Genomic DNA, 27627 nt, shown 5'->3' on the forward strand with positions numbered 1-27627 from the left:
TCTAGGAGTTGGTGCTGGACAGGGAGGCCTGGCATGCTGCAGTCCATGGGGTCGCAAAGAATCGGACACGACTGAGCCACTGAACTGAGAGCCTAGAGTTAGGGGAGCAGGTCTACGTTCTCCTTCCAGTTGCCTCTGTTTCTCTTTCCTGAGTATAATTGACTTCCTGGGACCCACTTGATATCTGCTCAGAAACCTTGAAGTGCCCAACTCACAAAGCTGATACCAGGACTCCGCCAGCAGAGGGGGCACTAACCCCATTCCTTTTTTTGTTATTATTTTTCTTTATTCAGTTCATTTTTATCTTCCTTTTTACTTTCTATGCCCTGGTCCTCCCCCAATCCCCTCCTTCATTCTTCCTCTCTACCCTGCCCCTTTCTCGTTTTCCTTTTCTCTCTTAGATTTTTTTTTCTGAAATGTCAACATTTTTGACGAGTGGGTTTTGAAACATTTACTGGAGAAAAACAAAAAGGAGGAAAACGTCAAAAGAGAAATCCAGGAGACTCAAACTAGTATCTACTTCTTCTGAGTAGCTCCTAACTGGCCTGGAAGAGTCACTCAAAACCATCTCTACAGTGTTTAATAAACATAAATGGAATAAAATTACAAAAAGGCAAATTCCTTTTATCAAGGCAATGAAACCATGGGACAGAGGGCAGCACGGTGCCTAGGGGTGTCAGGGAGCTCGTGGAGGGTGGAATTGTTGGGGAGGCTGGGTCAGAATCCTTGGTCACTCACGAACTCCACGTGGGACGTAGGGCAACTTGCTTTACTTCCCAGACCCTCGGGTTCCTCTTCTGTGCGGTGGACACCACGTTCCGGCCTCTTCTCCCTGGGGGCAGGTACACAGGGCTGCAAGGGGAAGGCTGACTGTGGCCTCCCTGGGTCCTCTCTCTGCAGCACCTGTATCTCTGGTGAGATGGTGTGTGCCTCGGAGCCCTGCCCAGGTACCCCCATGTTTGGGGCCAAGGAATTGGCAGTGGTTGGGTCTCAGGGATGCTGGTCCCTTCGGTAATCAACCTGGTGGTGTCGGGGGTGCCCTCAGGAAGCTGGGGTCCAGGGAGGACTTGACCTGTCTCACACATCCTGTATCTCTCCCCCGCACCCACCCTTGCAGTGGCCTGTGGCTGGAGCCCCTGGACCCCATGGAGTCTCTGCAGCCGCAGCTGTAACGTGGGCGTTCGGCGGCGCTTCCGGGCAGGCACGGCTCCTCCAGCTGCCTTCGGAGGGGCTGCGTGCCAGGGCCCCAACATGGAGGCTGAATTCTGCAGCCTGCGGCCATGCGGAGGTGAGAGCCACGACTGGGGTCCTCAAACCTGGGGACTCCCTGCCCTGGACCCCGGGACAGGTGCAAGGGCCTGTCCAAGGAGATGGCACGAGGGTGTGGTTCCCCGGGAGCTCTAAGAGGTGTCCTCCCTGGAGGCCCTGTTCCAGGTGGAATCCTGGGGCCTCCTGAGGAGGGGTGAGGTGTCCGGAGGTGGGTGTGAGGCTGCTGGGGCCTGGGATCTGGGGTGTGGAGTGACTGGGGGCCTGGGTGTGACAGGCAGGGCCTACAGTGACCTGGGTGTCACCCCAGGTCCTGGTGGGGAATGGGGCCCCTGGTCTCCGTGCTCCGTGCCCTGTGGGGGCGGCTACCGGAATCGCACCCGAGGGAGTGGCTGGCCCAGCCCCATGGACTTCTCCACCTGTGGTCTGCAGCCCTGTGCGGGTGAGGGCAGCCACCTTCTCCTCCCTACCCCTCCCAGAGCTCCATCAACCCCTCCCTGTCCCCCCAGGAACTCCTCTCCCGGAGCTTCCGGGCAGCCCCATGACCTTCCCGACCACACCTAGAGCTGATGCCTCCCCCCCGGGGGGGAGACCCTGGGGGGGAATCGAACGTGCCTGGCTGAGCTGTCAACCTGTGTCCCCCAGGGCCCGTGCCCGGTGTCTGCCCCCCAGGCAAGCGGTGGCTGGACTGTGCCCAGGGGCCTGCGTCCTGTGCCGAGCTCGGCGCCCCGAGAGGGGCTGACCAGCCCTGCCACCCTGGCTGCTACTGCCCTTCCGGGATGCTCCTGCTGGTGAGTGTCCCCTGCCTGGCCTCCTCAGGGCCTGGGCAGGGGCAAAGCCAAGAGTGTGGGGCAGGAGGCAGGGAGAGCCTGCAGGGTTGAGGACAGAGCGCTGAACTCGGGGCATGTGGTTCTGCTCTGCCAGCCCCATGACCAGCACGTGACCCTGGGCGAGTGGTCATTAGGTCTTTTCTCCCAGAAATCGGGGGTCCATGCCCCTCCCCATGGCCCTCGCACCTGATGGTGTGCATTTCCCCAGTGCTGGAAATTGGGAAGAAATGGGTGTTTGGAAGGAGCATCCATGACATTTGAGGGTGGGCGCCTGCCAGGTGGGTGCTGAGCTCTGCTTCAGGGAGCGTGGGCAGACTGTGCTGGAAACCAGAAGGCAGTGGGGGGTTTTTGATTCCAGAACAACGTGTGCGTGCCCACCCGGGACTGCCCCTGCACCTACGGGGGACGCCTCCACCCCCCAGGCAGTGCTGTGCTTCGTCCATGTGAGAATTGGTGAGGCTGCCACCCCCTACAATGGCCCTGTGACCCCAGGGACCCTCTGTCTCTCCTCTGCATTAGGGGGTGGGGGAGTCTTGGCCTCCATGGGAAACAGAGGCACAGTGTTCAGCAAGCCTGAGTGTGCCCCTCGCCTGCCCCCTCCTCACCAGTCTCCCTCTTCCCACCCGTCTCCGTCTGCTGGGGCTGTTCCCAGTCCCGCTCATCTTGTGGAGTTTGTGGGCAATTTCTGGCCTCCCCTGGCCTGTGGCTGCATCCCTCTCACCTGCTTCACATGGCCGTCTCCTCCCTGGGTCTTCACATCCCCTCTGTCTGTACCTTTGTAGAAGGACACCAGTCACATTGTGTTGGGGTCACCCTAATGGCTCCATTTTAACTTGATCACTTCTGCAAAGATCCCCCCTCTACAAACAAGGTCATAATTCTGTAGTCACGCTCACACGTTAGGGCTCCAACACATGAATTTGAGGGGACACATTCAGTCTGTAAGAGCTCCCCCACCGTCTGCTGCTTCTCCACCAGCTCCTGTGTTTCTGGGCTCATCACTAACTGCACCTCCTGGCCCTGTGAGGAGGGTGAGAAGGGGGCCTCTCCTGACTTCACTCCCCCTGCCCCGCCAGAGTGGGTCTGTGCAGGGGTGGGAGGCGGGGAGCACTGGGGAGGAAAGCCCTTGGGAGAGGGGGGCAGGGAGGGGGTGGCCTGTCCTGTGCACCAAATTCTGCTCCCCGCCCTTTGGGCCCCTTCAGCCTTCCATCACTCTGTCCTCTCTGCCTCTCCCTGCTGTGCACCCCAGGTCAGCCCACGTGGTCACCCTGGACCCCGTGGAGCGAGTGCTCGGCCTCTTGTGGCCCAGCCCGGCGCCATAGACACCGCTTCTGCACCGGGCCCCCTGGTGCGGCGCCATCCAGCATGGCCCCGCCACCCCTGCTGGCCTCGGTGCCCCCTCTTTGCCCAGGCCTTGAGGCAGAGGAGGAGCCCTGCCTCCTGCCAGAGTGTGACCGTGAGTCCTGTGGAGCCCAGATGTACCCACTGCCTTGCCCCAGTCAAGCCCAGCCCCTCGCCACTGCTTCCTCTTCTGTTCCCCAGGAGCTGGAGGCTGGGGCCCTTGGGGACCCTGGTCCAGCTGTAGCCGGAGCTGTGGAGGGGGTCTCCGGAGCCGGAGCCGAGCCTGTGATCAGCCCCCACCCCAGGGCCTGGGGGATTACTGTGAGGGGCCTCAGGCCCAGGGGGCGGCCTGCCAGGCTCTGCCATGCCCAGGTACCTGCCAGGGACGGCGGTGGGGGTCAAGGAGGAGAGGTGGGAAAGCTGCGGGGGGCATTCTGGGGAGGCGAGCAGGGAGGTGGAGGGGGCGGGAGAGTGACCCGCACAGCTGTCAACCCACCTGGTGCTTCCCCCCCCCCCCACCCCGGGCAGTGACCAACTGTACCGCCATCGAAGGGGCGGAGTACAGCGCCTGTGGCCCTCCCTGCCCTCGCTCCTGCGATGACCTCGTGGTGAGTCTGGGCTCCTGATGGTCACGTTGTCGGACGGCACGTCAGGGTGTGGCCCCTCTGACCTGGGGCCGTCCGCGGTTGGAGGGAAGGACGGGTCAGCGCCCAGCTGGCCTGGCTCCTGATTCTAGAGAGCAGCGGGAGTGAGCCTTATCCAGCAGCCCTTGTCGTCCTTACACAGCATATATGTTTCTTGGTTGACACGTTTTATGATAGAAACAGCAGGAACACACAGGAAAAGGGCAGTCCTTTTGATGGATCATCCATCCGAAGCCCCCTGCCCGGGTGCATTGGTGCGCAGACCTTGACCCTGTGCGTGCGTGAGTGCGCAAGTGCCTGCCGGGGCGCGGGGCCAGTCCAGGACCATGGAGAGGGACCCAGGCCGGCTGCCGCCAGGGGTGGGCGCGGTCCAGTGGCGCCTGCACAGTGGTGAGGAAGCGGCCCCAAGTCAAAAGATGCTGGAGCAAACAGCTAGGGCAAAGGGAAGGCGCTTTGAGAAGCCTTGCTTGGGCCTTTCCAAGGGGGACGGGAGGCTCCACACGGAGGCAGGAGGACCAGGACACGGTGCCTGGTCCCAACCTCTCCCAGGAATTCCGAGCACCTTCCCAAATGCCCGCCGCTTCCTCCAGCTTTCCGGTCCCCGGCTCCCTCCGTCCTAGGAGATCTGCCTTGGTCCCCACTCAACCCTCCACGGGGCCCAAGGTCTGGAGGATACTCCATTCAGGGAAGCTCTTCGCAGGCTGTCCCTTCCCCACACTCCTTCCCTGGAGGAGAAACTCCAGTGGAAACTCGGCGTAAACTGTGTTCAGAAAAGACAGCTATGACCAGGAGCATCACACTTCCTCCCCTCTGCACCCCTCCCTGCCCCCAGCCTCCTTCTTCACTTCATCGTGGCTCCCAGGCGCCCCCTCCATCCTGCAGCAGTCCCCTTGGGCCTCTGGCTTTCCACTGACCCGGACCCTCCCTTCCTTGTCCCCCAGCACTGCATTTGGCGCTGCCAGCCCGGCTGTTACTGCCCCCCAGGCCAGGTGCTGAGTGCCGACGGCACTGTCTGCGTGCAGCCCGGTCACTGCAGCTGCCTGGACCTGCTGACTGGGGAGCGGCACCGTCCAGGCGCCCAGCTGGCCAAGCCTGACGGCTGCAACTACTGGTGAGGGCCCGTGGGGGCGGGGGCGGCGTGTGGGCAGGATGCCACGGGTGAGGGCAGGGCTAGTCCACTCCGTGTCTCACACACCTGAGCTCTCCCAGTCTCAGCTGATGCACGCTAGGCTCCCACAAGCCCTGAGAAGATGCAGCAGGTACCCTAATCCCTGGTCTGACAGGTGAGGAAACTGAGGCAGCCAGCTCCGGGGACCTGGGAGATTTTGAAGAGCTGGGCTTGTGCTTTGAGGGGGCAGGGGGAGGCGGTGTGGTGCTTCCTCCTGCTGTCTGGCCTCCTTCAGCTGCAGATGACCTGTGGTCACTTCCCCATAGGGCCGAGTCCGCAGGACACCTGAGTGTGCCTGGAGTGGGTCAGGGAGCAGGGGCTGGAGGTGCTGGAGAGTAGGGAGGGGGACGGAGACCTCAGAGGCTGGGGGTTGGGGAGAGGGGAAGGGGAGGCAGATGGGGAAGGGCATGTGTGGAGGCCACGATGCGAGTGAGCTGCCCTCTCTCTCTGTGCCTGCGTGCCCCGCCCAGCACCTGCTCCGAGGGCCAGCTCACCTGCACAGACCTGCCTTGCCCAGGTATGTACCCTGCTCAGAGCGAGGTGAGAAAAAGCAGTGTCCTGGGGCGCAGGGAGGGCTGGGACCGGGGGAGGGATGGCTGCACCCCAGGGCTCACCATTTACCCCCACAGTGCCTGGTGCCTGGTGCCCGTGGTCGGAGTGGACGGAGTGCTCCCAGCCCTGCCGGGGCCAGATGAGGACCCGCTCCAGGGCCTGCAGCTGCCCGGCTCCACAGCATGGCGGGTCCCCATGCCCCGGGGAGGCAGGGGAGGCGGGGGCCCAGCATCAGAGGGAGATCTGCACCAGCCCCCCAGAGTGCCCAGGTGAGACGCCCCACCAGGCGGCTCCAATCCCAGTGGGCTGGGACCTCTCGGGCCTCCCAAGGCAAAGGGATGCTTTTGTATTTCTGCCACAGTGGATGGAGCCTGGAGCCCGTGGGGACCATGGTCTCCCTGTGACATGTGCCTGGGGCAGTCCCATCGCAGCCGAGCGTGTAGCTGGCCCCCCACCTCTGAGGGAGGCCGGCCCTGCCCTGGGGGCCACAGGCAGAGTCGCCCCTGTCAGGGCAATTCCACTCAGTGCACAGGTGAGGACTTCTGTGGAGATGGCGGGTGGTGGTGGTGGCTTGTAAGGCTAGGGAGATGCTACCTCTGACCTTTGACCCCTTGCATCTGACCGCCCCCCCCCCCAGCCACCGCATACACACATGCCTGCCACTTTCTTTGGGGGAGAGCCCTTAGGGCACTCACCCCATGGAACTGGGCAGGTGAAGGTCCTAGCAGGGGGTGGGCATGGAGGGAGGGCTGGTCACCCAACTCTTGGGACGCACCCCCCCCAGGATTGGCCCCCCCCCAAAACCCACCCTCTCTGCTTTCCTCCTGCTGCAGACTGTACGGGTGGCCAGGATCTTCTCCCCTGTGGGCAGCCCTGCCCCCGCTCCTGCGAGGACCTGTCCCCTGGGGTCGAGTGCCAGCCAGACTCGACGGGCTGCCAGCAGCCCAGCTGTGGGTGCCCCCCTGGCCAGCTGTCCCAGGACGGCCTTTGCGTGCCCCCCACCCAGTGCCGCTGCCAGTACCAGCCTGGAGCAATAGGTCAGTGCCTCCCCCAACCTGCCCCCGAGCACAGCAGTGCCCTCCCGCCTGGCCCCTGCCACTTTGCCCATGGGGGCCAGCCTGTGACTGCGGGACGGGAATGGGCAACTCCCACATTCCAGGGCTGGTACCTGTTGGGGCTTCTGTGTCCTCCACCTGCCAAGACCCAGGTCCCCATGGGTGGAGACAGTGGGGTAGAGCCCTGAGCAGGGTTGGTGATGGGCTGAGCCGTCTGAAGCGCCTGCCCCCCCTCCTGTGCCCTCAGGGATCCCTGAGAACCAGAACCGCTCCGTGGGGTCTGGGCTCAGCTCCTGGGAGAGCCTGGAGCCCGGCGAGGTGGTGACGGGGCCGTGTGACAACTGGTGAGCCAAGAGCGCTAGGGAGGCGTGGGCTGCCAGCCAGGCAGGAGGGCCCCGGGGGAAGCGGGCAGGGCCCTGTCTTCTAACGGCCACCCTTGTCCCCAGCACCTGCGTGGCGGGCATCCTTCAGTGCCAGGAGGTGCCCGCCTGCTCAGGGCCGGGGCTGTGGGGCTCCTGGGGCCCCTGGGAGGACTGCAGCGTCTCCTGTGGTGGAGGGGAGCAGCTGCGCTCCCGCCGCTGCCCGCGGCCCCCCTGCCCCGGGCCTGCCCGCCAGAGCCGCACCTGCCGCACCCAGGTCTGCAGAGGTGAGCCCCGGCCCAGGCCCTGTCACTCCTGATCCCTATCCTGGCCTTTGACCCTGACTCACGGGTTGCCTTTTGACCTCTCCCACCCCATCGCCACATGCCACCCCTCACCCAGGTCAGTGGTAGGCAAACAGAGGAGGAAGCAGGCAGATGTAGGGGGGAAGGGAGGCTGTAGGAGTGGGTGTGACCCAGGGCCTGGCCCAGGGAGGGTGTGGTCTGCACGACTCTGGGGGGACACTGGAGGGGATGGGCACTGGGGTGAGCGGAGGTGGGCACAGGAGGCTGTGAGAGCGGCGTGGCACAGGTGCTCACTCGGGGTCCACTTCAGAGGCAGGCTGCCCGGCCGGGCGTCTGTACCGCGAGTGCCAGCCCAGCGAAGGGTGCCCCTTCTCCTGCGCCCACATCACCGGGCAGGTGGGCTGCTTCTCTGCTGGCTGCGAGGAGGGCTGTCACTGCCCCGAGGGCACCTTCCTGCACCGCTCGGCCTGTGTCCAGGTTAGGACTCCCCCTGCCAGAAGCCCAGGGCCCTCCCCTCCCCCGTCAGCTCTCACCTCTGCAGACCCCATGGCCTCTGGACAGCCTCTAAGTGTCCTGACATAGAGCTGGTGACCCTGAGCCCCCGGGTAGGGGAAGGGACACACCGAGTCAGGGGACAGTTTCCCAGCACAGCTAGACTCAAACGCAGGTGTCCCTGTTCCTGGCTAAGGCCCTTTCCGCCTCCCTCGCTCCCCTCTTGCGGGTCTCATCCTGTAAATGGCCTCTGTTGACCCTGCCGCATCCTGGCTAAGTGCTTTGATCGGGAAGGTGCCTGGCCAGCTCTGGTCAAGCCATAGCCTTACATTGCTCATGGTCAGCTCCCTGACGCAGATACACAGTCCCACTTGCTATTGGAAGTGCAGTCTTAGGGCCCAGAGCTGTCCAGAGCATCCTTCCCACCTGTCTCCTCCCCACCCCACTTCTGAGGATGTCCGTGGGGTTGGGGGTGGGGCAGGACTGGCCCCTGGCAGGTGGCTCCAGCCCGTGTCTCTGCACTTTCTCCCCCATCCTAGGAGTGCCCCTGTGTGCTCACCACCTCGTGGCTGCAGGGGCTACGAGTTGCTGGCGCTGACCCGGGGGCTTACCTGTCTGTTCTGGGAGAGAACGGTCAGCTTCTTGGGCCTGGCGATGAGCTGGGCTCGGGTCAGAGCCTCCGTACAGGCTGTCACAACTGGTGAGGGTGTGAGAGATTTGGGGTGGGGGGAATTTGAGGGGGATGATGAGAGTGTAGAGGATTTGGGGGGGATTTGAGGGTTAGGGGGTGAGAGGATGTGTCGAGGGGCCCTGGGTGGCCTTGCACTCCTTCCCCCCAGCCCTGGCCACTTGACCCTGGGCTCACCCTAGCTCTGTCTCCTTGCCCTTGGGGGCTGTGTCTGCCCGCACCCCTTTCTCCTGGGGTCTGAGCTGCTGGCCCCTCATCCTCACACCCTCTCCCCAGCTCCTGTGCGCATGGGAAGCTATCCTGCTCTGTGGGGGCCTGCTCCAAGGATGCTGGGGGCTTCAGCCCCTGGGGTCTGTGGGGCCCCTGCTCCCGCTCCTGTGGTGGGCTGGGCACCCGCACCCGCAGCCGCCAGTGTGTGCTCCCCACGCCCGCTCCTGGTGGCCAGGGCTGCCGCGGGCCCCGCTGGGACCTCGAGCACTGCCCCAGCCCGGAGTGCCCAGGTGAGGGAAGCAGGGCGGGGTTTGAGGCGTCTGGCTCCTGTCTGTCCATCCCTGTCCCCACTCTGGGTCTAGCTTAGCATTTCTCTTCTATTCAGACACATTCAACCAAATTTCTGGAACTCTTGCCGAATGTGTGTTGGGGGTTGGGTGGGGGAGTGAGGACCCTGACCTTGGAGTCCAGGAGCTTGGATAACCCATTTTGGCATGGGGGGTGTGCCCTGTAGGAGAGTGCGTGTGCTCGGGAAAATGGGGGAGGTTGAGAATTCTTCTAGGGGTATGGTCTAGGAGGGCTTTCTGGAGGAGGTGGCATCTGAGGGGGTCTGAGGGATGGAGAGGACTCAGACGAGCATTGGAGGAAGGGATGCCAGGAATCAGGTGTGGCCTGAGCAAAGGCCTTGCTACCGTGAGCAGGTGCTGTGCTTGGGGCCTGGGGTGTCTGGGCTGAACCAGAGAGCGACAGGTTTGACCACCGGCCCTGGGGCTTGGGCCTCATGCACTACTGTCTGGGAAACACTCCTGAGCAGGTTTCCTTTGGCACAGGGGCTGCAGGGTCCACAGTGGAGCCAGCGACAGGCCTTCCAGGTATCAGACCCCCCAGGTTCCCACCCTGATTCCCTGCACCCCTCCCTCTGGGAAGAGCAAGCCCCGGGCCTCCTCCGTCCCCAGCCCTGCTTCGAGCGCAGGAGCCCAGGGCTGACTCCTCGGGGGTCTCCTCTCCCCACCCAAGGTGGCTGGGGCCTGTGGTCCCCGTGGTCCCCTTGTTCCGGCACCTGCACAGATCCGGCTCACCCCGCTTGGCGCAGCCGCAGCCGCCTCTGCCTGGCGAACTGCACTGGGGGTGCCGCTTCACAGGAGCGCCCCTGCAACCTACCCTCCTGCACAGGTGCGCCTTCCGGTCCTGACCTCTGACCCTGCCCCGGATCTGGACCCTGAGCCTCCCCTCTAACGCGTCATTCTAACCCCAGCCAACATCCAGCCCCATGCCCCACATCTAGTACTCTTTGTGCAAATACGGAGTTCTCAACCTGACCCTGGGCCTTCTTTGTGAACCCCAACAGCTGTTGGGGAGCCCTGCCACCTTCCACCCATCCTCACTCATGTGGGTACCAAACACTCCCCCCTAACAAAGGTCCCATCCAAATCCCTCAGCCACCCTGGGAGTCTGGGACTACTGTCTCCCCGCTCTGCGCCACTGTTGCCCCAAGAGAGGGGAACTGAGGCCCGGTTGCCAAAGCCACACGACTGTCAGAGTCAGATCTGAAAGAGGGGAAGGATGGGTATAGCCAGCCCTGGCCGAGGAGGTTGGCACTTGAGCTGGGGCGGGGAGGGTGGGGGTCGGGGGCTGGCTGCAGCTCAGCAGCGTCCTGTGCCCCCCGCAGAGCTGCCCCTGTGCCCGGGCCCCAGCTGTGTGGCTGGGAACTGTTCCTGGACCGCCTGGGCCCCGTGGGAGCCGTGCTCCCGCAGCTGTGGGGTGGGCCAGCAGCGCCGCCTGCGGGCCTACCGCCCCCCAGGGCCCGGCGGACACTGGTGCCCCGACGTGCTTACAGCCTACCAGGAACGCCGCTTCTGCAACCTGCGAGCTTGCCCAGGTGCGGTGGGCGGTGAGCGCCTGGCGGGTCTGCCCTTCCTTAGCATCAGGGCCCCACCCCACCCCGGTCCCTTCCATCTCCAGCATGGGACCTCGCCCCAGGCTCGGGGAACACGTGGGGGTCCCTGCCTGAGCCAGACCCCTCGTGCGGCCCTTCTCTGACCCATTCAGTGCCAGGAGGCTGGTCACGCTGGAGCCCCTGGTCCTGGTGTGACCGGAGCTGTGGAGGAGGCCGGTCCCTGAGGAGCCGCAGCTGCTCGAGCCCCCCACCCAAGAACGGCGGTGCTCCCTGTGTTGGGGAGAGGCACCACGCACGGCTCTGCAATCCCGCGCCCTGTGGTACGGCAGTGGTGATAGCCCTCCTGCCCTTGCTCCCTGCGAAGCTCTCCCCACCCCCTCCTCTAATTTCACCCCCCACGTCACTGTGCAGTGTGGGTGGGGGGCAGGCTGCTACCTCATCGGCCAGTGAAGGAAACCAAGCCCTGCAAGGGCAGATGGTGGTGGGGCCTGGGCTTTGGGCAAGGACTCCCAGTGGCCAGGGCTGAGCTGCCCAATCCGCCCCCACTGCCCACCCCCACCTGGGACTAGAACTCATCCTCTCAGCTGTGACCCCCCTGCTTCAGTTCCTGGAACCACCCGGTCAAGAGTTTCAGGGGGTTTGAGGATAACAGTCTTGAGGTACCTGGTGCCTGGGAGGTCCACTGAGCCAGCCAGGTTGTCACCCCCGCCACCCACTCCGAGCTCCAGCTCCTTCTGAAGTTGGTTCTTCCAAGCTCACTGACCCTATGGACCCTGTACTCTAAGGCCCACCACCTCTATTAGGGTGACCCCCCACACTGATGACCACCCCCATCCCTTCCATCCTTCTCTGGATGAACACAAAGGAGCCACATAGGTGAGAATGCTGGCTTTTAGACGCACCCATTCAGTCCATCTCAGCAAACACTTCTCAGGAGAAGGCTAGGTGCTGGGCACTCACAGTGAGAGGAACTGACTGTCACTCAGAGTGTCCCCAGGACCCCCAGGGTCTCCCCAGGACCCCAGGTTTCCTGGGGAGCCTGGGGGAGGGACAGGTCATAACGGCTTCACGGAGGTCAGGGTGGCCCCCATGGGGCAGGGGGAGGATTCCGGAGTCCCAGGGCTCAGGGCCTCTTGACTCTGGTCTTCCCATCTGCCCAGAGGAGGGCTGCCCTGCAGGTATGGAGGTGGTCAGCTGTGCCAACCGCTGCCCCCGCCGCTGCTCAGACCTCCAGGAGGGGATTGTGTGTCAGGAAGACCAGGCCTGCCAGCAGGGCTGCCGCTGTCCCGAGGGTAGGTGCTCCCTTAGGGCACGGCAGGGTGGCTCAGCGGGAAGGCAGAGGGGGGCCCTGGGGCATGGGCATCAGCTCTGGTGGGCCATCTCCCCTCAGGGTCCCTGGAGCAGGACGGTGCGTGTGTGCCCCTCGGGCACTGCGAGTGCACGGATGCCCAGGGCCACAGCTGGGCCCCGGGGAGCCAGCACCAGGAGGCCTGCAACAATTGTACGTGCCGGGCTGGGCAGCTCTCCTGCACGGCCCAGCCCTGCCCGCCTCCTGCCCACTGCGCCTGGAGCCGCTGGTCAGCCTGGAGTCCCTGCAGCCGCTCATGTGGGCCTGCAGGGCAGCAGAGCCGCTTCCGGTATGGGGCAGTGCCAGGCCTTTGTCACCTTGCTCCACCGGGGCCTCCTGTAGCCTGGACACGGCCTCGTGGACTGCCGGGGTTCCTGGATCCTCTCCCTGCCGGTGACTTTGTGCCCACCCCATGACCTGGCCTTGGCTTTGGTCCCTGGTCATCCTTGCCTTTCCTTAGCCACCTCCACACCCACCCTGGGCTTCCCCAGGGGCGGTGGGAGGCGTGACGAAGGGCCCGGGATCATCTCTCACCTTCTCCACCCCGGGGCTCCACCCAGGTCTTCCACATCGGGCTCGTGGGCCCCAGAGTGTCGGGAGGAGCAGTCCCAGAGCCAGCCCTGCCCTCAGCCCCTGTGCCCGCCCCTGTGCCTACAGGGCACCCGCCCCCGCTCCCTGGGGGACAGCTGGCTGCAGGATGGATGCCAGCGGTGGTAAGCTCTGGGGCAGGGGTGGGGGGCAGACGGGAGGGTGCCATCCTGCTGGGCAGCAGCGTCCCTGAGTCTGGGCTCCTCCTTCAGCTCCTGTACCCCGGAGGGCATCATATGCGAAGACGCTGAGTGTGCAGGTCTGGGGGGTCATTCCCAAACCCCGCCGCCTTACTAGCCTTCCACCTCGCCCTCCGTCTATCAGCTCTGTTTGTGTTTCTCTCCTGCCCACTGCCGGCCCCTGTGTGTTGAGGGTCCCGTCCAACCCTCTGCCTCTTTGCTCCTCTGATTTCACTAACTTCCCTGCAGGGCTGGGGGCCTGGACGCCATGGTCCCCCTGGGCTGACTGCCCTGTCTCCTGTGGAGGCGGAAACCAGGTCCGCACCCGGGTCTGCGTGGCCTTGGCCCCTCCCCAAGGGGGCTCCCCCTGCCTGGGCCCCGATGCCCAGAGCCAGCGCTGCGGGCTGTGGCCTTGCCCGGTGCTGCCAGACGCCTGCTCCTGGGGCCCCTGGGGGCCCTGCTCCCGCAGCTGCGGCCCGGGCCTGGCCTCCCGCAATGCGTCCTGCCCCTGCCCGCTGGCTGAGGCTGACCCTGCCTGCAACAGTACCTCCCCGCACCTGGACACCCAGGCCTGCTACTCAGGGCCCTGCCTGGGTGAGTGTGCGTCAGAAGCGAAGCCCCCTTCTGTGTCTCCTACCTGCGCAAGATCCAGAGAATGTTTATTATTATGACCAACTTCCAGATTATCTCCCCAAAACATACGTCTATTTCCTCCCAAGGGATTCTCAGGTGGCTCAGTGGTAAAGAATCTGCCTGCCAGTGCAGGAGCCACACGGGACCTGGGTTTGCTCCCTGGATTGGGAAGATCCCCTGGAGGAGGGCATGGCAACCTACTCCAGGATTCTTGCCTGGAGAATCCCATGGACAGAGGATCCTGGCAGGCTACAGTCCGTGGGGTCACAGAATCAGACACGACTGAGTGACCGAGCATGCACGCACCTCTTCTCAAGACTTTTTTCAGTGTTTTCCCTCTTCTCACCATCAGTCCTTTAGAGCCCTGTGGCATGTGACCCTCACTGCTGGGTGGCAGGGAAGCCCGCCAGCTAGACCTTTCGGAATTCTTGGCTTCCTTTGGCCCTTTGCCTGTTCAGGGTGTTGGCTGGGGCTGGGATGAGAGGGGAGGGCAGGTGGGAGAGAGGCTGGGGAGCTCAGAGAGGCCCCTGGCTGAGCCCTGGCCCTGCTTGGTCCCTAGAGGAGTGTGTGTGGAGCAGCTGGAGTGGCTGGACGCGGTGCTCATGCGAGGTGCTAGTCCAACAGCGCTACCGACACCAGCGACCTGCGCCCGGGGGGGCCGGGGCGGGGCCCCCCTGCACTCGACTGGACGGCCACTTCCGGCCTTGCCTCATTGGAAACTGCTCCGGTGAGGCCCTGGGGGCCAGGAGCTGGGGAGACGAACCCTGGCAGGGGCCTCCCGGGATCCCCAGGGGGCACCACCAGCTCCTCTTAGAGTGATACTCAGGGTGCCCAGGTCCTCAGAGGGGTTGCCCGTGGCTGCACAGACCCTGCCCTTGGCTGGGACCCTGCTCCAGCTGCTCCCCGCCTCACCCTCGGGTGCTCGCCCCCACCCCGCCCCACAAGCCTTCACCGTGGTTTTCCCACTTTGTAGCCACAGGCCCAGCTGTGGCTGTGTGTGTGTGTCTTTTCTGTAGTTGCAGCGAGCGGGGGCTACTCTAGTTGCGGTGCTCGGTCTTCTCATTGAGGTGTCTTCCCTTGCTGGGAGCACATGCTGGGAGCACATGCTCTGGGGCACGCGGGCCTCAGGAGGTGCAGCGCATGAGCTCTGTAGTTGTAGCTCTTGGTCTCTGGCGCACAGGCTCAGTAGTTGTAGCGTACAGGCTTAGTTGCTCCTTGGCACATGGGAGCTTCCCAGACCAGGGATTGAACCCATGTCTCCTGCCTTGGCGGGTGGATTCTCTACCACTGAGCCACCAGGGAAGCCCCCCAGCTGTGGCTTTGTGTCCACTGGTAGCTGCCCCAGGCATGGTGGGTCTTTGCCCACTTCTTATTCCAGCTGCCCTCCGTCTCCACCCCTCTGCCTCCCACCTGCCAATCCCGGGAGCTACATGCCAGGGCCTGAACCTCCTGCGGCTCGCTGGCTCTCCTGGGTCTAAACAGTTGGAGGTGCCTACAGGGACTGAGTGGGCATGGATGGGGCAACACTGGTCTGTCCTTAACTACCGTAGGGGGGCAGTATCTTGCACTCTTACCAGGTGACTTCAAGGGGAGGTGATGGGACCACGCACTGTGCCCTCTGGGTTCGGGGGGCAGACAGTATCTCTGGGCTGCACCCCGCACCAGCCTGCCTGCCTGCCTGCCTCCCCCTGCAGAGGACAGCTGCGTGCCTCCCTTCGAGTTCCAGGCCTGCGGCTCCCCCTGCACAGGACTCTGTGCCACATACCTGAGTCCTCGGCTCTGCCAAGACCTGCCGCCCTGCCAGCCTGGCTGCTACTGCCCCGAGGTGAGGTGTGGAGCCAGGGGAGACGCCCCAGGAGGAGGAGTCTCCTGTCCATTCTCCCGCACCTCCTCCCCTCCCCTCCAAACCTCTCATCCGGATAGCACTGCACATTCTGCCAGGCGGCCGTTTGCCCACACCATTGACTCGGCAGCACGCACGGCACCTGCTGGGGGCCAAGCATGGGTGGGCATTAGGGTGACGACGAGATGACTGCCACAGGGCCCTGTCCCCTGTCCCCTTCTGCACAGGGGCTACTGGAGCAGGCTGGAGGCTGTGTACCCCCAGAACAGTGTAACTGCCAGCACGTCTCAGGCGAAGGAGCTGGAGTGACCTTGGCCCCTGGGGACCGCCTGCAGCTGGGCTGCAAAGAGTGGTGAGTGTTGAGGGTGAGGGAGGTGGCACCAGAGGCCTAGAACCAGGCACTGGACCAGGGAGGAGGAGGGGTTCTGCAGGGCGGCCTGACCCCTGCAGAGAAGGCCAAGCAAAGCCCCAAGGTCCCAGCCTCCCCCTGCTCCAAATGAGCCCAGAGCCCAGGTTACCCCAACATGAGCCCCACACCCACCAACCCACCATTCTGGGCTGGGTCCTGCCTCCCGGAGCCCACCCTGACCAGCCCCTCCCACAGTGAATGCCAGCGCGGGGAGCTACAGTGCACCAGCCAAGGCTGTCAAGGTAACTGGACCGAGGAGACCAGCTGTCCCTCTTTTTCCAGGACTCGGGTAGGGGGCTGGATTTATGCCCAGGACTTGGGTGGGGGTGGTTTTTTGCCCAGGACTGAGTGGGAGTGGGACTTGGAACTTTCATTTCTAGGACTGGGACAGTCCCAGACAAACCAGGATGGTTGGTCCCCCTACTCCGGCTCTCCTGTTTCCGGAACTTTTTGGTCACAATACGAGCCTCTTGTTCCCCATCCACTGTGGTCTCGGGGTCTGACGGGGGGAGTCCCTGGAAAGGACGCTCACATGCCACCCTTCCTAGGTCTTCTGCCTCTGAGCGGCTGGTCTGAGTGGTCACCCTGTGGGCCCTGCCTGCCCCTTGGCCTGCTGGCCCCTGCCTCCAGGACTGCCCTAGAAGAGCGCTGGCCCCAGGACACAGCTGGCCTGTCCCCCACCTCAGCCCCCACGCTGGCTTCAGAGCAGCACCGCCACCGCCTCTGTTTGGACCCTGAGACAGGGAGGCCGTGGGCTGGGGACCCAGACCTCTGCACTGTGCCACTCAGCCAACAACGCCTCTGTCCAGACCCTGGAGCCTGCCAAGGTGATGGGGGCGGGGCCACGTGGGGCGGGGCCTGGCCGGTGGGGCTTTAAAGGGCGGGGTCTGGCTGGGTAGGGCTGGGCTCCGCTATTCCTGTCTGTTCGACGGCCCTTAGCTGGCCGGCTCATCCTCCTGCTAGACTCCAGGGTCTGCTGGATTTGAGGTTGGGATCGGGCAGCAGCAGCTGGAAGAGGAGGAAGGGGGCTCAGGGCTGCAGAGGGAGCCAGGGGGCGGGGGGTGGGCCTGGGTACTGACTCCTGTTTTCTCTCCCCAGACTTATGTCAGTGGGGTCCCTGGAGGGCCTGGAGCCCCTGCCAGGTGCCCTGCAGTGGGGGGTTCCGGCTGCGCTGGAGAGAGGCCGGGAGCCCCTCTGGAGGAGGCTGCCGGGGGCCATGGGCTCAGACTGAGGGCTGTAACATGGGGCCTTGCCCAGGTAATGGCCCCAGCATTGAAGAAGGGGCCAGGGATGTGGCCTCTGGGGTGGGGTGGGGGCTGCTGCCTCAGCCCCTGGAGGTGCCCGTGGAAGACTGGGGACTGGAGAACACCCCAGGTCAGACTCCAACCTTCTGGTCTGCAGGAGAGAGCTGCGAGGCCCAGGACACCGTGCCCACCCCTGACTGTGCCAACCAGTGCCCAAGAAGCTGTATCGACCTCTGGGACCGTGTGGAGTGTCTGCAGGGACCATGTCGCCCAGGTGGCCAGGCCATGCCCACCGCTCGGCCCAGGGACTGTGGGGAACCCCACTGCCTCCTGAGAGTCAAGATGTGACCAAGAGCTTGTGACCTGGGGCGGGCAGACGGCTGGGTCATGAGTTACAGGGCAGCAGAGTGGATCCCTGTGTCACTTTTGGTGACCAGCTGGGGGTCCTGCCTGAGTGAGCCTTGGTCAAGACGGGCCATGTCTTAGGGGTGCTCTGGGGCAGCCTCAGAGGTCCCCGGGGCGGGGGTCTCCACGCACGGGGCAGCCTAGAGAGGCCAGATCCTGTGGGAGGGGCCGGAGGAAGGGCACGCCAGGGCTGCCCCAGGCCCTGGAATCCCTCTTGCTAAGAGAGGGCTCCCCGTGTGCGCCTGCCACATCCTGCTTGTCCCCCCACCCTCTCTCCCAGGCTGCCGCTGTCCCCCTGGCCAACTGGTACAGGATGGGCGCTGTGTGCCTGTGTCTTCTTGCCGCTGTGGCCTCCCCAGCCCCAATGCTTCCTGGGCGCTGGCCCCGGCCGAGGTGGTGTGGCTGGACTGCAGAAACTGGTACGACTGCCCTCCAATGGCCACATGGGGACGGGGAGCTTTGGGTGGGAGGCTTGGGCCAGCTCAAGGTTATGGGGCATTGTTGGGGAGCAAAGGCTGTTCACCCTGACTCTCAGAGCTCTGAGCCCTTTCTGTACACCCCTGCCCCCAGCACCTGTGTCAACGGGTCCCTGGCGTGCTCCTCCCACGAGTGTCCAACCCTTGGGCCTTGGTCAGCCTGGAGCAACTGCTCTGCTCCCTGTGGTGGGGGCACCACCGAACGACATCGGAGCTGCAAGGAGGGCCCTGGGCGGGCACTGTGCCAGGCCCAGGACACAGAGCAACGGCAGGACTGTAACCTGCAGCCCTGCCCTGGTGAGTGCTCAGGGTGGTGGGTGCCTGCCCAGCCTGGGGCCCGTCCTGAGGACCCTCCTTGGACTCCACCTCACTCTCTTCTTCCCCTCCACCCCCAGAGTGCCCACCCGGCCAGGTACTCAGTGCCTGCACTGTCTCGTGCCCGCGCCTCTGTTCTCATCTGCAGCCTGGCACCCTCTGCGTGCAGGAACCCTGCCAGCTTGGCTGTGACTGTCCCAGAGGGCAGGTGGGTTCGGGCACTGTGCCCTGACTCTCGAGTGGGGGACCAGGCTGGTGGGGGGGGGCAGGAGTGGTGGTCACATGTAACTCGAACCTGCCCCGCCTCAGCTGCTGCACAATGGCACATGTGTGCCCCCTGCCGAGTGCCCCTGCACCCAGCTCTCTCTGCCCTGGGGCCTCACCTTGACTCTTGAAGAGCAGCACCAAGAGCTGCCCCCAGGGACTCTGCTCACCCAGAACTGTACCCACTGGTGAGGGCCGGGAGTGTGGGTGGGGAGAGCATGGGGGTGGGGTGCTGAGAATGGGGGTGGGGAGGAGGGCATGGCGGGCATCTGAAGAGAGCATTTGTCTTCCCAGCGTCTGCCAAGGTGGAGCCTTCAGCTGCTCCCTCACTGACTGTCAGGGTGAGATGCGGGCTGCCCAGGTTCCTGCTGGTCCCTCCAAAGCCAAGGCCAGGCTCCCCTGATGAGGGGAGAGGGGCCTGTGCTACCCCCAGCCACCAAGCTGGGCCCCACTACTATATGGGAGAGTGGATAGGAGCAGAGAGGAGGGTTTGGAGACCCAGAGGCTGCTGGAGCCGAGTGGGCAGTGCTGAGGAGCGGGGAGGGACCCGGGATGTCCAATGTGGGAGGGTAGGGTGGAGGCTGGACCCAGGGCTGACCTGAGTGGTGGGATGGGTGGTCTTCCCTGGCAGAGTGCCCCCCTGGAGAAACGTGGCAGCAGGCGGCCCCCGGGGAGCTGGGGCCCTGTGAGCAGACGTGCCGGGAACCCAACGCCACGGAGACCCAGGGCAACTGCAGTGGGAGGCAGGCCCCGGGCTGTGTGTGCCAGCGCGGGCACTTCCGCAGCCAGGAGGGCCCCTGCGTGCCTGTGGACCTCTGCGAGTGCTGGCACCATGGGCGCCCCCACCCGGTGAGCCACTGTGGCCCTTAGCGCCCCCTGGCCCTTCCTGACCCAGGGCTCTGGGCCACTGGTTTGTCCCTGGCTCCTACCCCTGTACCCGGACCCGCAGCAGCAGGCAGCTTGGCCAGCGGCTGACACACTTGGACCATCTCTGGCCCCCAGGGGCCCACCTCCCTCCCAAAACCCTTGCTGCTGATGCTGGTCTCAGGCCACTGCCCTGGCCAGGCCCCTGGGTGGGCTCGGGGTGGGGGGCTGGGTAACAGGAAAGTCTGTGGTGGGGAGGGGAGTGTGGAGAGCAAATTCTCCCTCCCCTCCCCAGCCGGGATCCGAGTGGCAGGAAGCCTGTGAGAGCTGCCGCTGCATCAGCGGGGAGAGTGTCTGCACCCAGCACTGCCCCCCGCTCACCTGTGCCCAGGTACCCACCTGAGCCCCACGGCCCCGGGCTCCTTCCTGGGTCCCTCCCCGAAGGGTGGTCTCAGGGCCTCAAGCAGGCAGTGTGGGGCGCTGGGCCTTCCTCCTGAGCAGACTGGGGTGCCCCCTCTGTCTGCAGGGCGAGGTGGCCGTGCAGGAGCCTGGAAGCTGCTGTCCCACTTGCCGCCAGGAGGCTCCGGGTACGCCGGGACGGGGGTCACCTCCTTCCTGCTCTGGGCCCTTCTCCCACCCCCACCCCCTGGGGAGGCCGCCTTCCCCTGTCCTGCCCACCATGCAGATTAGCAGAGTGAAGACCCCCGGGCACTGCATCACAATACCAGGCCACCCCCACCCAGCCTGCCCTGCTCGGGTCCACGCTCTGTTGCCTCATGAAGTCCCCTCATCATGGTCCGCTCTCTGCCCTGCCCCTCCCCTACAGAAAAGCAGCCCGTCTCCTGCCGGCACCTCACAGAGCTTCGCAATCTCACCAAGGGCGCCTGCTACCTAGAGCAGGTGGAAGTGAGCTACTGCAGCGGGCACTGCCCGTCCAGCACCAACGTCCTGCCTGAGGTGAGCACGGGGCGTGGGGCCTGCCGGCTCAGGGAGGCGGCTCAACTGGCAGACCCCCAGGGCCTGTGGCTGCGAGCCCGGAACCCAGGCAGAGCCCAGGGGACACGAGCAACAGAGTCATCTCCCAGGCCTGCAGCTGATCAGAGCCAGGTAGCCCGGTGACCTCAGTGGGGCTTGGGCTCTGGAGCCTGCTGCCTGCCTCCTGCCCCTCCTGGAGCTTTTGTCCCGCTCCTCCCTACTGTAGCCCCGCACAACCCCTGGCACCTACTTCTCGGCCCACTGTACCCCTCAAGACAGGCCAGCCAGGACAACAGAGAAAGGCAGGGAGGCGCTGAGTTAACCCGTGATACAGTGAGTGAAGGCTGAAGGGCAGATTTTATCCATGGTAGTCTTGTCCTGGACATTGCCCAGAAGACTGAGACAGAGCTCCGCTGTGCGCTCACCCTCCTGGTGCTGACCTCCTCAGGAGCCCTGTGTCACCCTGACTTCCCCAGCCCTGAGCCTGGAGAGCTGTGGCTCCAACCTGGCCAGCATCCAGCCAGAGTGGAGCCTCACTCGGCTCCTGGCCCTGTCTCAGCCCACCTGGCCAAAGTCACCTATGCCTGGAAGACAAAGGTGCTTTCCCACCTGGTCCTCAACCTGTGGCCACTCTCCTGCTCCCCCGAGCACTCCTGAAACCTTCTGGAAATGCCTCTCAAATAACTTTTGGGTTTTTTTTAAAAAAAAAAAAAAAACACAGAGTGAGGAGAGAACAGTTAATTTTTTTTTTCTGGGGAGGAAAAAGTAAGTGACAATGGGATAAAATCAGAGGAAGAATTTTTTTCTTTTGTAGATCTTTAACTTGGTATTGTGTGAATGTATGACCTACCTAAAAATAAAGTTAGGATTACACATAAAATTAAACGTTCAGTAGGACTCACAGAGTTATTGTATAATCATAAAGCAAGAGTGCCTGCTTCGGAGTGAGAACTCACTTTGCACTTAGGATTGGACTGTGCAGTTGAGGACTTCATTATTTGTAGGTTCAGAAATTACTACTGTGCCTCTTCAACTAGACTTAGAAGTAGACCTGTGCCTTTTCCCCCCTGCTACCAGAATGCAGTGATGAGCGCGTTAAAAAGCACTCGTTGTTGGATGCTCAGACGGGTGGGGCCTGGAATAGAGGAGGTGGGCTTCTTGGAGAACTGGGGGCTTGGTGATGACACGCCCCCACCTGGCTTCCCTACTTGGTGAGGAGGTCTGGGAGCTGAGATCTTGGGATCTGATTCTTCCTGTACCCCGCTCTTCTTGGATAGGAAAGGCCAGGGAAGGCAGGTGGCTTGGGCAAACTCCTCTTTGCCCCTCCCCAGCTCAGCCACCCCCTCCCTCTCGCCCAGGAGCCGTACCTGCAGAGTCAGTGTGACTGCTGTAGCTACCGCCTAGACCCTGAGAACCCAGTGCGCATCCTGAACCTGCGCTGCCCCGGCGGGAGCACAGAGCTGGTGGTGCTGCCGGTCATTCACAGCTGCCAGTGCAGCGCCTGCCAGGGTGGGTTTTGGCGGGGCTCCCGGAGGGGCGGGGTTCTTGGTGGGCGGGGTCTTTGAGGGGCGGGGCCGGGGCCGGGGCCGGGCCGTGGCTGAGGCCAGGGTCGGGGGTTACCTGAGGCCAGGAGCTGGCCAGGCCGGGCGAGTTACCCGACAGCTCCTCGCGGGAATTTCCTCCTCCGAGTCCTTCTGCTCTGCTCCATTCCCCTTCTTAGCATTCTTGTTGGTTTGTTCTCCAATCACACTTAAGCCCAGGTGTTCGGGGCCAGGCGTATCAGGTTCGAATCCCAGCTCATCCATTTCCTTCCTTGCTGAGCCTCCATGACCTCATCTTTACACCCGGGTCACGATCCGCACAGGCTTGTTGGGAGGAGTTGGTGAGAGGCTGTACGCGATGTGCTAGGTTCTCTATAAACACCTGGTACACGTTAACCCGAGGCCACCACACAGTGTGGCGGGTGAGAAAGAGATGGAAGGGCGCTGACAACGCCTGGGGCAGAAGCTCACCGTGACCGAGGTCTTCCTCCTGGCGGTTCTCCCTTCCTCTCCTGCCAGTTTGCTCAGCACCCTCCCTCTCTCCAGCCCCATCCCTTCCCAGCCCGATTACCCTGCCTTTTTTGACAGCGCACCTCCCTTTTATTTGTCCTCCAGGAGGTGATTTCTCAGAGCGCTGACAGCTTCGCTGGATGAGGCCTGCACTGGCCGTCATGACCCCTCCTCCCATGCCCGCCCCCCCCCCCCCCCCATCCCTGCTCTAGTTCAAATAAAGTGACATTGGCAGCAAGCCTGTGTACAGAGTCTGCATCCCAGGATTCAGAGGGGAGGGGAGGTGGGCTGGGGAGTGCGGGGGTGGAAGGGTGGGTTCTGAGCCCTGGCCTGGACCTGCACAAGGACTGTCACCTGGGAAGCCTCTGTGAATCGCTCATGCTAGTGAACTTGGGCAAGTCACTTTCCATATCTGAGCCTCAGATTCCTCATCTTTAGCAGCTGGATGTAAAGTCTTAAGATTTCTGGTACAAGACATCTCTAGGGCCCCAGGTCCCATCCCTCACCCCATCTGATGGCAGCTGCAGCTCGGGCAGGCTTTCCCATGCAAGGTACAGTCACGCTGAGGCCTGCTTCTCTTCCTCCTGAAAAGTTTTATTGAGATGTAATTTAGATCCTGTCACCCATTTTGAGCTTACACTTCAATGACTTATGGAAAACACACAAAGTTTTTTTTTTTTTCACACACAGTTTTATAAAATTTGACTTTTATAGAAAACAGACACAAACATCACCACAGGCTAGTTTTAGAATATTTGCATCATTTCAAGCCAATTTATGATACATTCTCCACCTCCAGGCCCAGGTAATCAATCACTAAATTGTTTTGTACCTTAGTAGATGTGCCTTTGGGTCCATCTAGTCAAAGCTATGGTTTTTCCAGTAGTCGTGTATGGATGTGAGAGTTGGACTATAAAGAAAGCTGAGTGCCTAAGAATTGATGCTTTTGAACTGTGGTGTTGGAGAAGACTCTTGAGAGTTCCTTGGACTGCAAGAAGATCAAATCAGTCCATCCTAAAGGAAATCAGTCCTGAATATTCTTTGGAAGGACTGATGCTGAAGCTCCAATACTTTGGCCACCTGATGTGAAGAACCGACTCATTGGAAAAGACCCTGATACTGGGAAAGATTGACGGTGGGAGGAGAAGGTGCCGACAGGATGAGATGGTTGAATGGCACCAGTGACTCTATGGACATGAGTTTGAGCAGGCTCTGGGAGTTGGTGATGGACAGGGAAGCCTGGCCTGCTGCAGTCCATGGGGTCGCAAATAGTCGGACACGACTGAGTGAGTGAACTGAACTGAGATGTGTCTGTTCTGGAGACTTCATATAAATGTCTGGCTCCTTTGTATTAGCATGATGATTTTGAGATTCATCTGTCAAGCAAAAGAAATAATGCAGGAGGTTGCAAATAAATTTATTGGGAACCTTAAGAATTACAATTCAAAAGACTTGGATATGGGTAACCCTGAAGGAGTGTTCTGCGGAAAAGAAAGACTTGGGGGCTAATAAAAACAAAGAGCCATGAGGTTGTTTAAAGTTGCTTGGAGAGAGTGGATTGAGTCTGATGTGAGTCAGAAAATAGTTGTTGATGAGGAATCAGGTAGCACTAGTGGTGAAGAATCTGCCTGCAAATGCAGGAGGATGAAAGAGACAAGGGTTCAGTCCCTGGGTCAGGAAGATTCCGTGCAGCAAGAAGTGGCAACCCACTCCAGTATTCTTAACTGGAAAAGTCCATGGACAGAGGAGCCTGGTGGGCTACACATGGGGTTGAAAAAGAGTCAGACACGACTGAGCGCACTACTAATACTAAGAATCAGGAGTCCTTTTAAAGAAGGCCTGTCAATGGAAGAAAAATACGCTACCTAAAAATTGCCTGTTTTATTTGGAGCCCTTACTGAGGACTATGTTTTGGGAGACAGCCTCTCACACAGCTCTGAGGAACTCTGAGACAGTGGAGGAATATATAGAAGATTTTTCTGAGGATTAAAAATGTAGTTGAATATCAACTGATTATTGCTAATCACAAAATACTAATATCTCCAGTTAATGATTATAGTGCTTTTCTATGTATGGGAAGATGCAAGAGTCTGGGTTCATTGAAATTATCCCTTACCTATGCATCTTAACTATTTGGGTCAGTACCCTGTTTTCCTCCATCCTGAATCCCCTCAGGGTACACATGGAGCTGTGGCTACAGTTGTTGATGGCTTGATGGCAGCAACAATTATTGTTAACTAAAATAGCATGCAACATTGCTTTGTCCGTGGATCCCAGAAGCAAACAGATGATCCTATTTTAGGGTAGGGGTCTGGTGTTTCTTGAGTTTCTGGCAGGTATTCTGGACCCTGTATTCCCCAAGCCAACAAGTCAAAAGATCAGATTCCACTCAGGCTGAGAAATGAATAAGTCACATGTCCTTAATGGCCTCTCAGCTCCATTTTCAAGAGCTCTCTTAGCAATACCAACTCCATTTTTATTTTCCTTTCCTTTCACACTTTCATATTACAGCATGTGCCAGCAGCTTGTTCCCTTTTGTTGCTGAATAGTAATCCGTTGTGTGGATATGCCATATTTTATCAACGCATTCATCAGTTGATGGACAGTTGAGTACTTCCTTCTTTTTGGTCTACTATGAATAAAGCTGCTATCAATTCAGTTCAATTTAGTCATTCAGTTGTGTCCGACTCTTTGTGACTCCATGGAATATAGCATACCAGGCTTCCCTGTCCATCACCAACTCCTGGAGCTTGCTCAAACTCATGCTATAAACAGTTAAAGCTGCTATAAACATTCCTATACAAGTCTTTGTGTGGTCATGTTTTCATTTCTCTTGGGTATATACCTAGCAGTGGAAATTGCTAGGTCATATGGTAAGTTTAACCTCTTAAGAAACTTTCAAACTGTTTCCCAAAGTGGTTGCACCATTTTACATCTCCCTCCCCTGTCCCTATGCCATCCCCACTTCTGCCCCAAAATGTACCAGGGCTCATTTCTCTACATCCTCTCCAACACTTGTAGTTATGGTCTTTCTTATTTTTTAAAAATTACCCATTCAGTGGATATGAAGTCGCATTGCAATTTTAATTTGTATTTCCTTAATGACTAATGAAATGGTTAGATAACATCACTGACTCAACGTCCATGAATCTGAGCAAACTCTGGGAGATAGTTAAGGACAGGGAAGCCTGGTGTGCTGCAGTCCATGGGATCGCAAAGAGCCGGACACAATTTAGTGACTCAACAACAAATGACCAGTGATGCTGAGCATTCTTGTTCATGTGCTGATTTGCCAGTATATAGCTGCTTTTCGGAGAAGGCAATGGCACCCGACTCCAGCACTCTTGCCTGGAAAATCCCATGGACGGAGGAGCCTGGTAGGCTGCAGTCCATGGGGTCTCGAAGAGCCGGACACGACTGAGCGACTTCACTTTCACTTTTCACTCTGATGCATTGGAGAAGGAAATGGCAACCCACTCCAGTGTTCTTGCCTTGAGAATCCCAGGGACGGGGGAGCCTGGTGGGCTGCTGTCTATGGGGTCGTACAGAGTCGGACACGACTGAAGCGACTTAGCAGCAGCAGCAGCAGCAGCTTCTTTTCAAGCTTCTTTTGCTTTCTGCCCCAGGGCTTTCTGACCACAGAGAGTGTCCACCTGGCCTCCATACAAGCACAGCTAGAAGTACAAGTGTGAGGACGGAGTGCAGTTACCGTTTCTTGGGGCAACTCTCAACTTCTGGGGATGGGAGCAATGGGTGAATGCTGAGCTCCCCTCCTCCCATTGTTCAATGGACTATTATGGGGAGGGGCATTCTGTATAATTCTTAGAAGTGGAATGAAGCCCCCAATACCCACAGCAGTGACCTCGAAAACGCATCCATCCATCAATTTTTCCTCTTCCCTGCTTAATCCTCTCAAGTCCCAAGGTCTGCTCTCTGGGGTCACTTTCCAGGACCAAACCCTGGTCTCCAGCTCTGCTTCCAGAATGGGGCGGATATGGAGGAAGCCGGGTGGATAGGGAGGAAGCCAGGCTGGACGCTTCTGCTCCAGTGCCCAGTGATTCTGTATTTACCCTCTGTCCCGTCATATTCCTCAGACCACCCTGACAGGAGAGTCCTATGCAACTGCAGTTACTGGCAAAAATGGGAGGGAACTAGCCCAATCAGAGCACTCTGCCCTTACTATCGGGCCTTGGAGAGTGGGGAGGGTAGAGAGCGAACCGCTCTATCCAACCGAGACCCCGTATCCCCCAAGCCAACAAGCGGCTCTTAGAGCCGCTTACTGAGCCTGGACTGCGCGTCCCATGATGCCCCGGGCTGGGGGCTGCCGTAAAGCGGTTCGCCGGGTGCGACGCGAGTACCGGCCGCGCGCCTCTCCGGGAGCTGCGAGCGCCACCGCCCCCTCAGAGGAGGCACAGCCGGTCCCGGGCCGCGCTCCCTCCCTCTGCGGCGCCCTCCCCTCCGGGAATCCGGGTTCCCTCAGGTGGTCGCGGCGGCGGCGGCGGCGGCGGCGGCGGCGGCGGCGGCGGCGGCGGTGGCGGCCTCCTCATGCCAGGCCGCGGGGGGAGGGGGCGGCCTGGCGGCAGTGGCGGGGGCGGCACGGGCCACCGAAAGCGGGGCCATGGAGCCCAGGGAGTCGGGGAAGGTAGGCCTGGAAGGGCCCGGGGGCCGCCACTCCCCTCCCGTCGGTCCCAGGTCTGGGCTCCGGCGAGGCAGGCGCTACAGGCGGAGTCCGCGCAGATGAGCCAGCCTTGCAGGGAAGGACTCGCCCGCTCGCCCGCCTCTTCGTTCGCTCTCCGGGCGAGTTCCGCGCAGCCTTCCGCTCCCTCCCTCCGCAGCTGGCTCAGCCGCGCTCTGCCGAGTGGTCGCCCCCTTTGGTGCTGGGTGGGAGACCCGCTTAGTGGAGTAAAGTGGAAGGGCTTCCCGTTTTCCCCAACGTTAGCATTTAGAGGCCTGTGGTGTTTTAAGGCTTTGAGGCTGGATAAGACACCACTGCTGGGAGCCAGGGGAGGGCAGGGTGAGGGCTTGGCCCTGCCTAGATGCCTCTTCCCAAGGAAGGGCTGAGAAGCAAAAGACTTGGCATCTGGCGTATTTCTTGCCAATTTCTACTTCGTGGAGTATCTGAGTATTTCTGAGAAGCATATCCCATAAACTTTTCTTCAGGCTTTGGACAAGAAGCTGAGTTGTAAGAAAAGATGGGGAAGAATGCTTGAAGATAGAGTTAAGTGT

General features: G+C 61.2%; 2 protein-coding genes across 2 annotated transcripts in view; both read left to right on the forward strand.

Annotated features, from left to right (window-relative positions):
* LOC120877873 (SCO-spondin-like) overlaps nt 1–22628 on the forward strand; it is a 54315-nt gene extending 31687 nt beyond the window's left edge. The window contains 46 exon segments of the mRNA XM_040260306.1: nt 901–947; nt 1118–1288; nt 1577–1708; nt 1912–2057; nt 2455–2549; nt 3075–3127; nt 3346–3552; nt 3639–3809; nt 3966–4045; nt 5023–5192; nt 5720–5766; nt 5879–6070; nt 6163–6333; nt 6635–6838; nt 7104–7200; nt 7303–7502; nt 7831–7997; nt 8552–8712; nt 8977–9200; nt 9741–9782; nt 9928–10083; nt 10580–10789; nt 10960–11127; nt 11968–12099; nt 12198–12444; nt 12716–12868; nt 12956–13002; nt 13172–13516; nt 14115–14282; nt 15250–15380; nt 15626–15750; nt 16003–16049; nt 16356–16634; nt 16906–17064; nt 17209–17325; nt 17737–17875; nt 18027–18229; nt 18328–18455; nt 18557–18699; nt 18806–18852; nt 19143–19360; nt 19671–19766; nt 19902–19962; nt 20202–20332; nt 21709–21859; nt 22507–22628. Coding sequence (XP_040116240.1) covers nt 901–947; nt 1118–1288; nt 1577–1708; nt 1912–2057; nt 2455–2549; nt 3075–3127; nt 3346–3552; nt 3639–3809; nt 3966–4045; nt 5023–5192; nt 5720–5766; nt 5879–6070; nt 6163–6333; nt 6635–6838; nt 7104–7200; nt 7303–7502; nt 7831–7997; nt 8552–8712; nt 8977–9200; nt 9741–9782; nt 9928–10083; nt 10580–10789; nt 10960–11127; nt 11968–12099; nt 12198–12444; nt 12716–12868; nt 12956–13002; nt 13172–13516; nt 14115–14282; nt 15250–15380; nt 15626–15750; nt 16003–16049; nt 16356–16634; nt 16906–17064; nt 17209–17325; nt 17737–17875; nt 18027–18229; nt 18328–18455; nt 18557–18699; nt 18806–18852; nt 19143–19360; nt 19671–19766; nt 19902–19962; nt 20202–20332; nt 21709–21859; nt 22507–22529 — 6601 coding nt within the window. The 3' untranslated portion in view covers nt 22530–22628.
* Nucleotides 22629–26967: 4339 nt separating this feature from the next.
* ZNF862 (zinc finger protein 862) overlaps nt 26968–27627 on the forward strand; it is a 35885-nt gene continuing 35225 nt past the window's right edge. Inside the window, exon 1 of the mRNA XM_040260315.1 lies at nt 26968–27043. Within this exon, the coding sequence (XP_040116249.1) occupies nt 27020–27043 (24 nt within the window). The 5' untranslated portion in view covers nt 26968–27019. The remainder of the gene's footprint in view (nt 27044–27627) is intronic.

The sequence above is a fragment of the Oryx dammah genome, unplaced genomic scaffold (assembly GCF_014754425.2).
Source record: "Oryx dammah isolate SB20612 unplaced genomic scaffold, SCBI_Odam_1.1 HiC_scaffold_18, whole genome shotgun sequence".
Lineage (NCBI taxonomy): Eukaryota > Metazoa > Chordata > Mammalia > Artiodactyla > Bovidae > Oryx > Oryx dammah.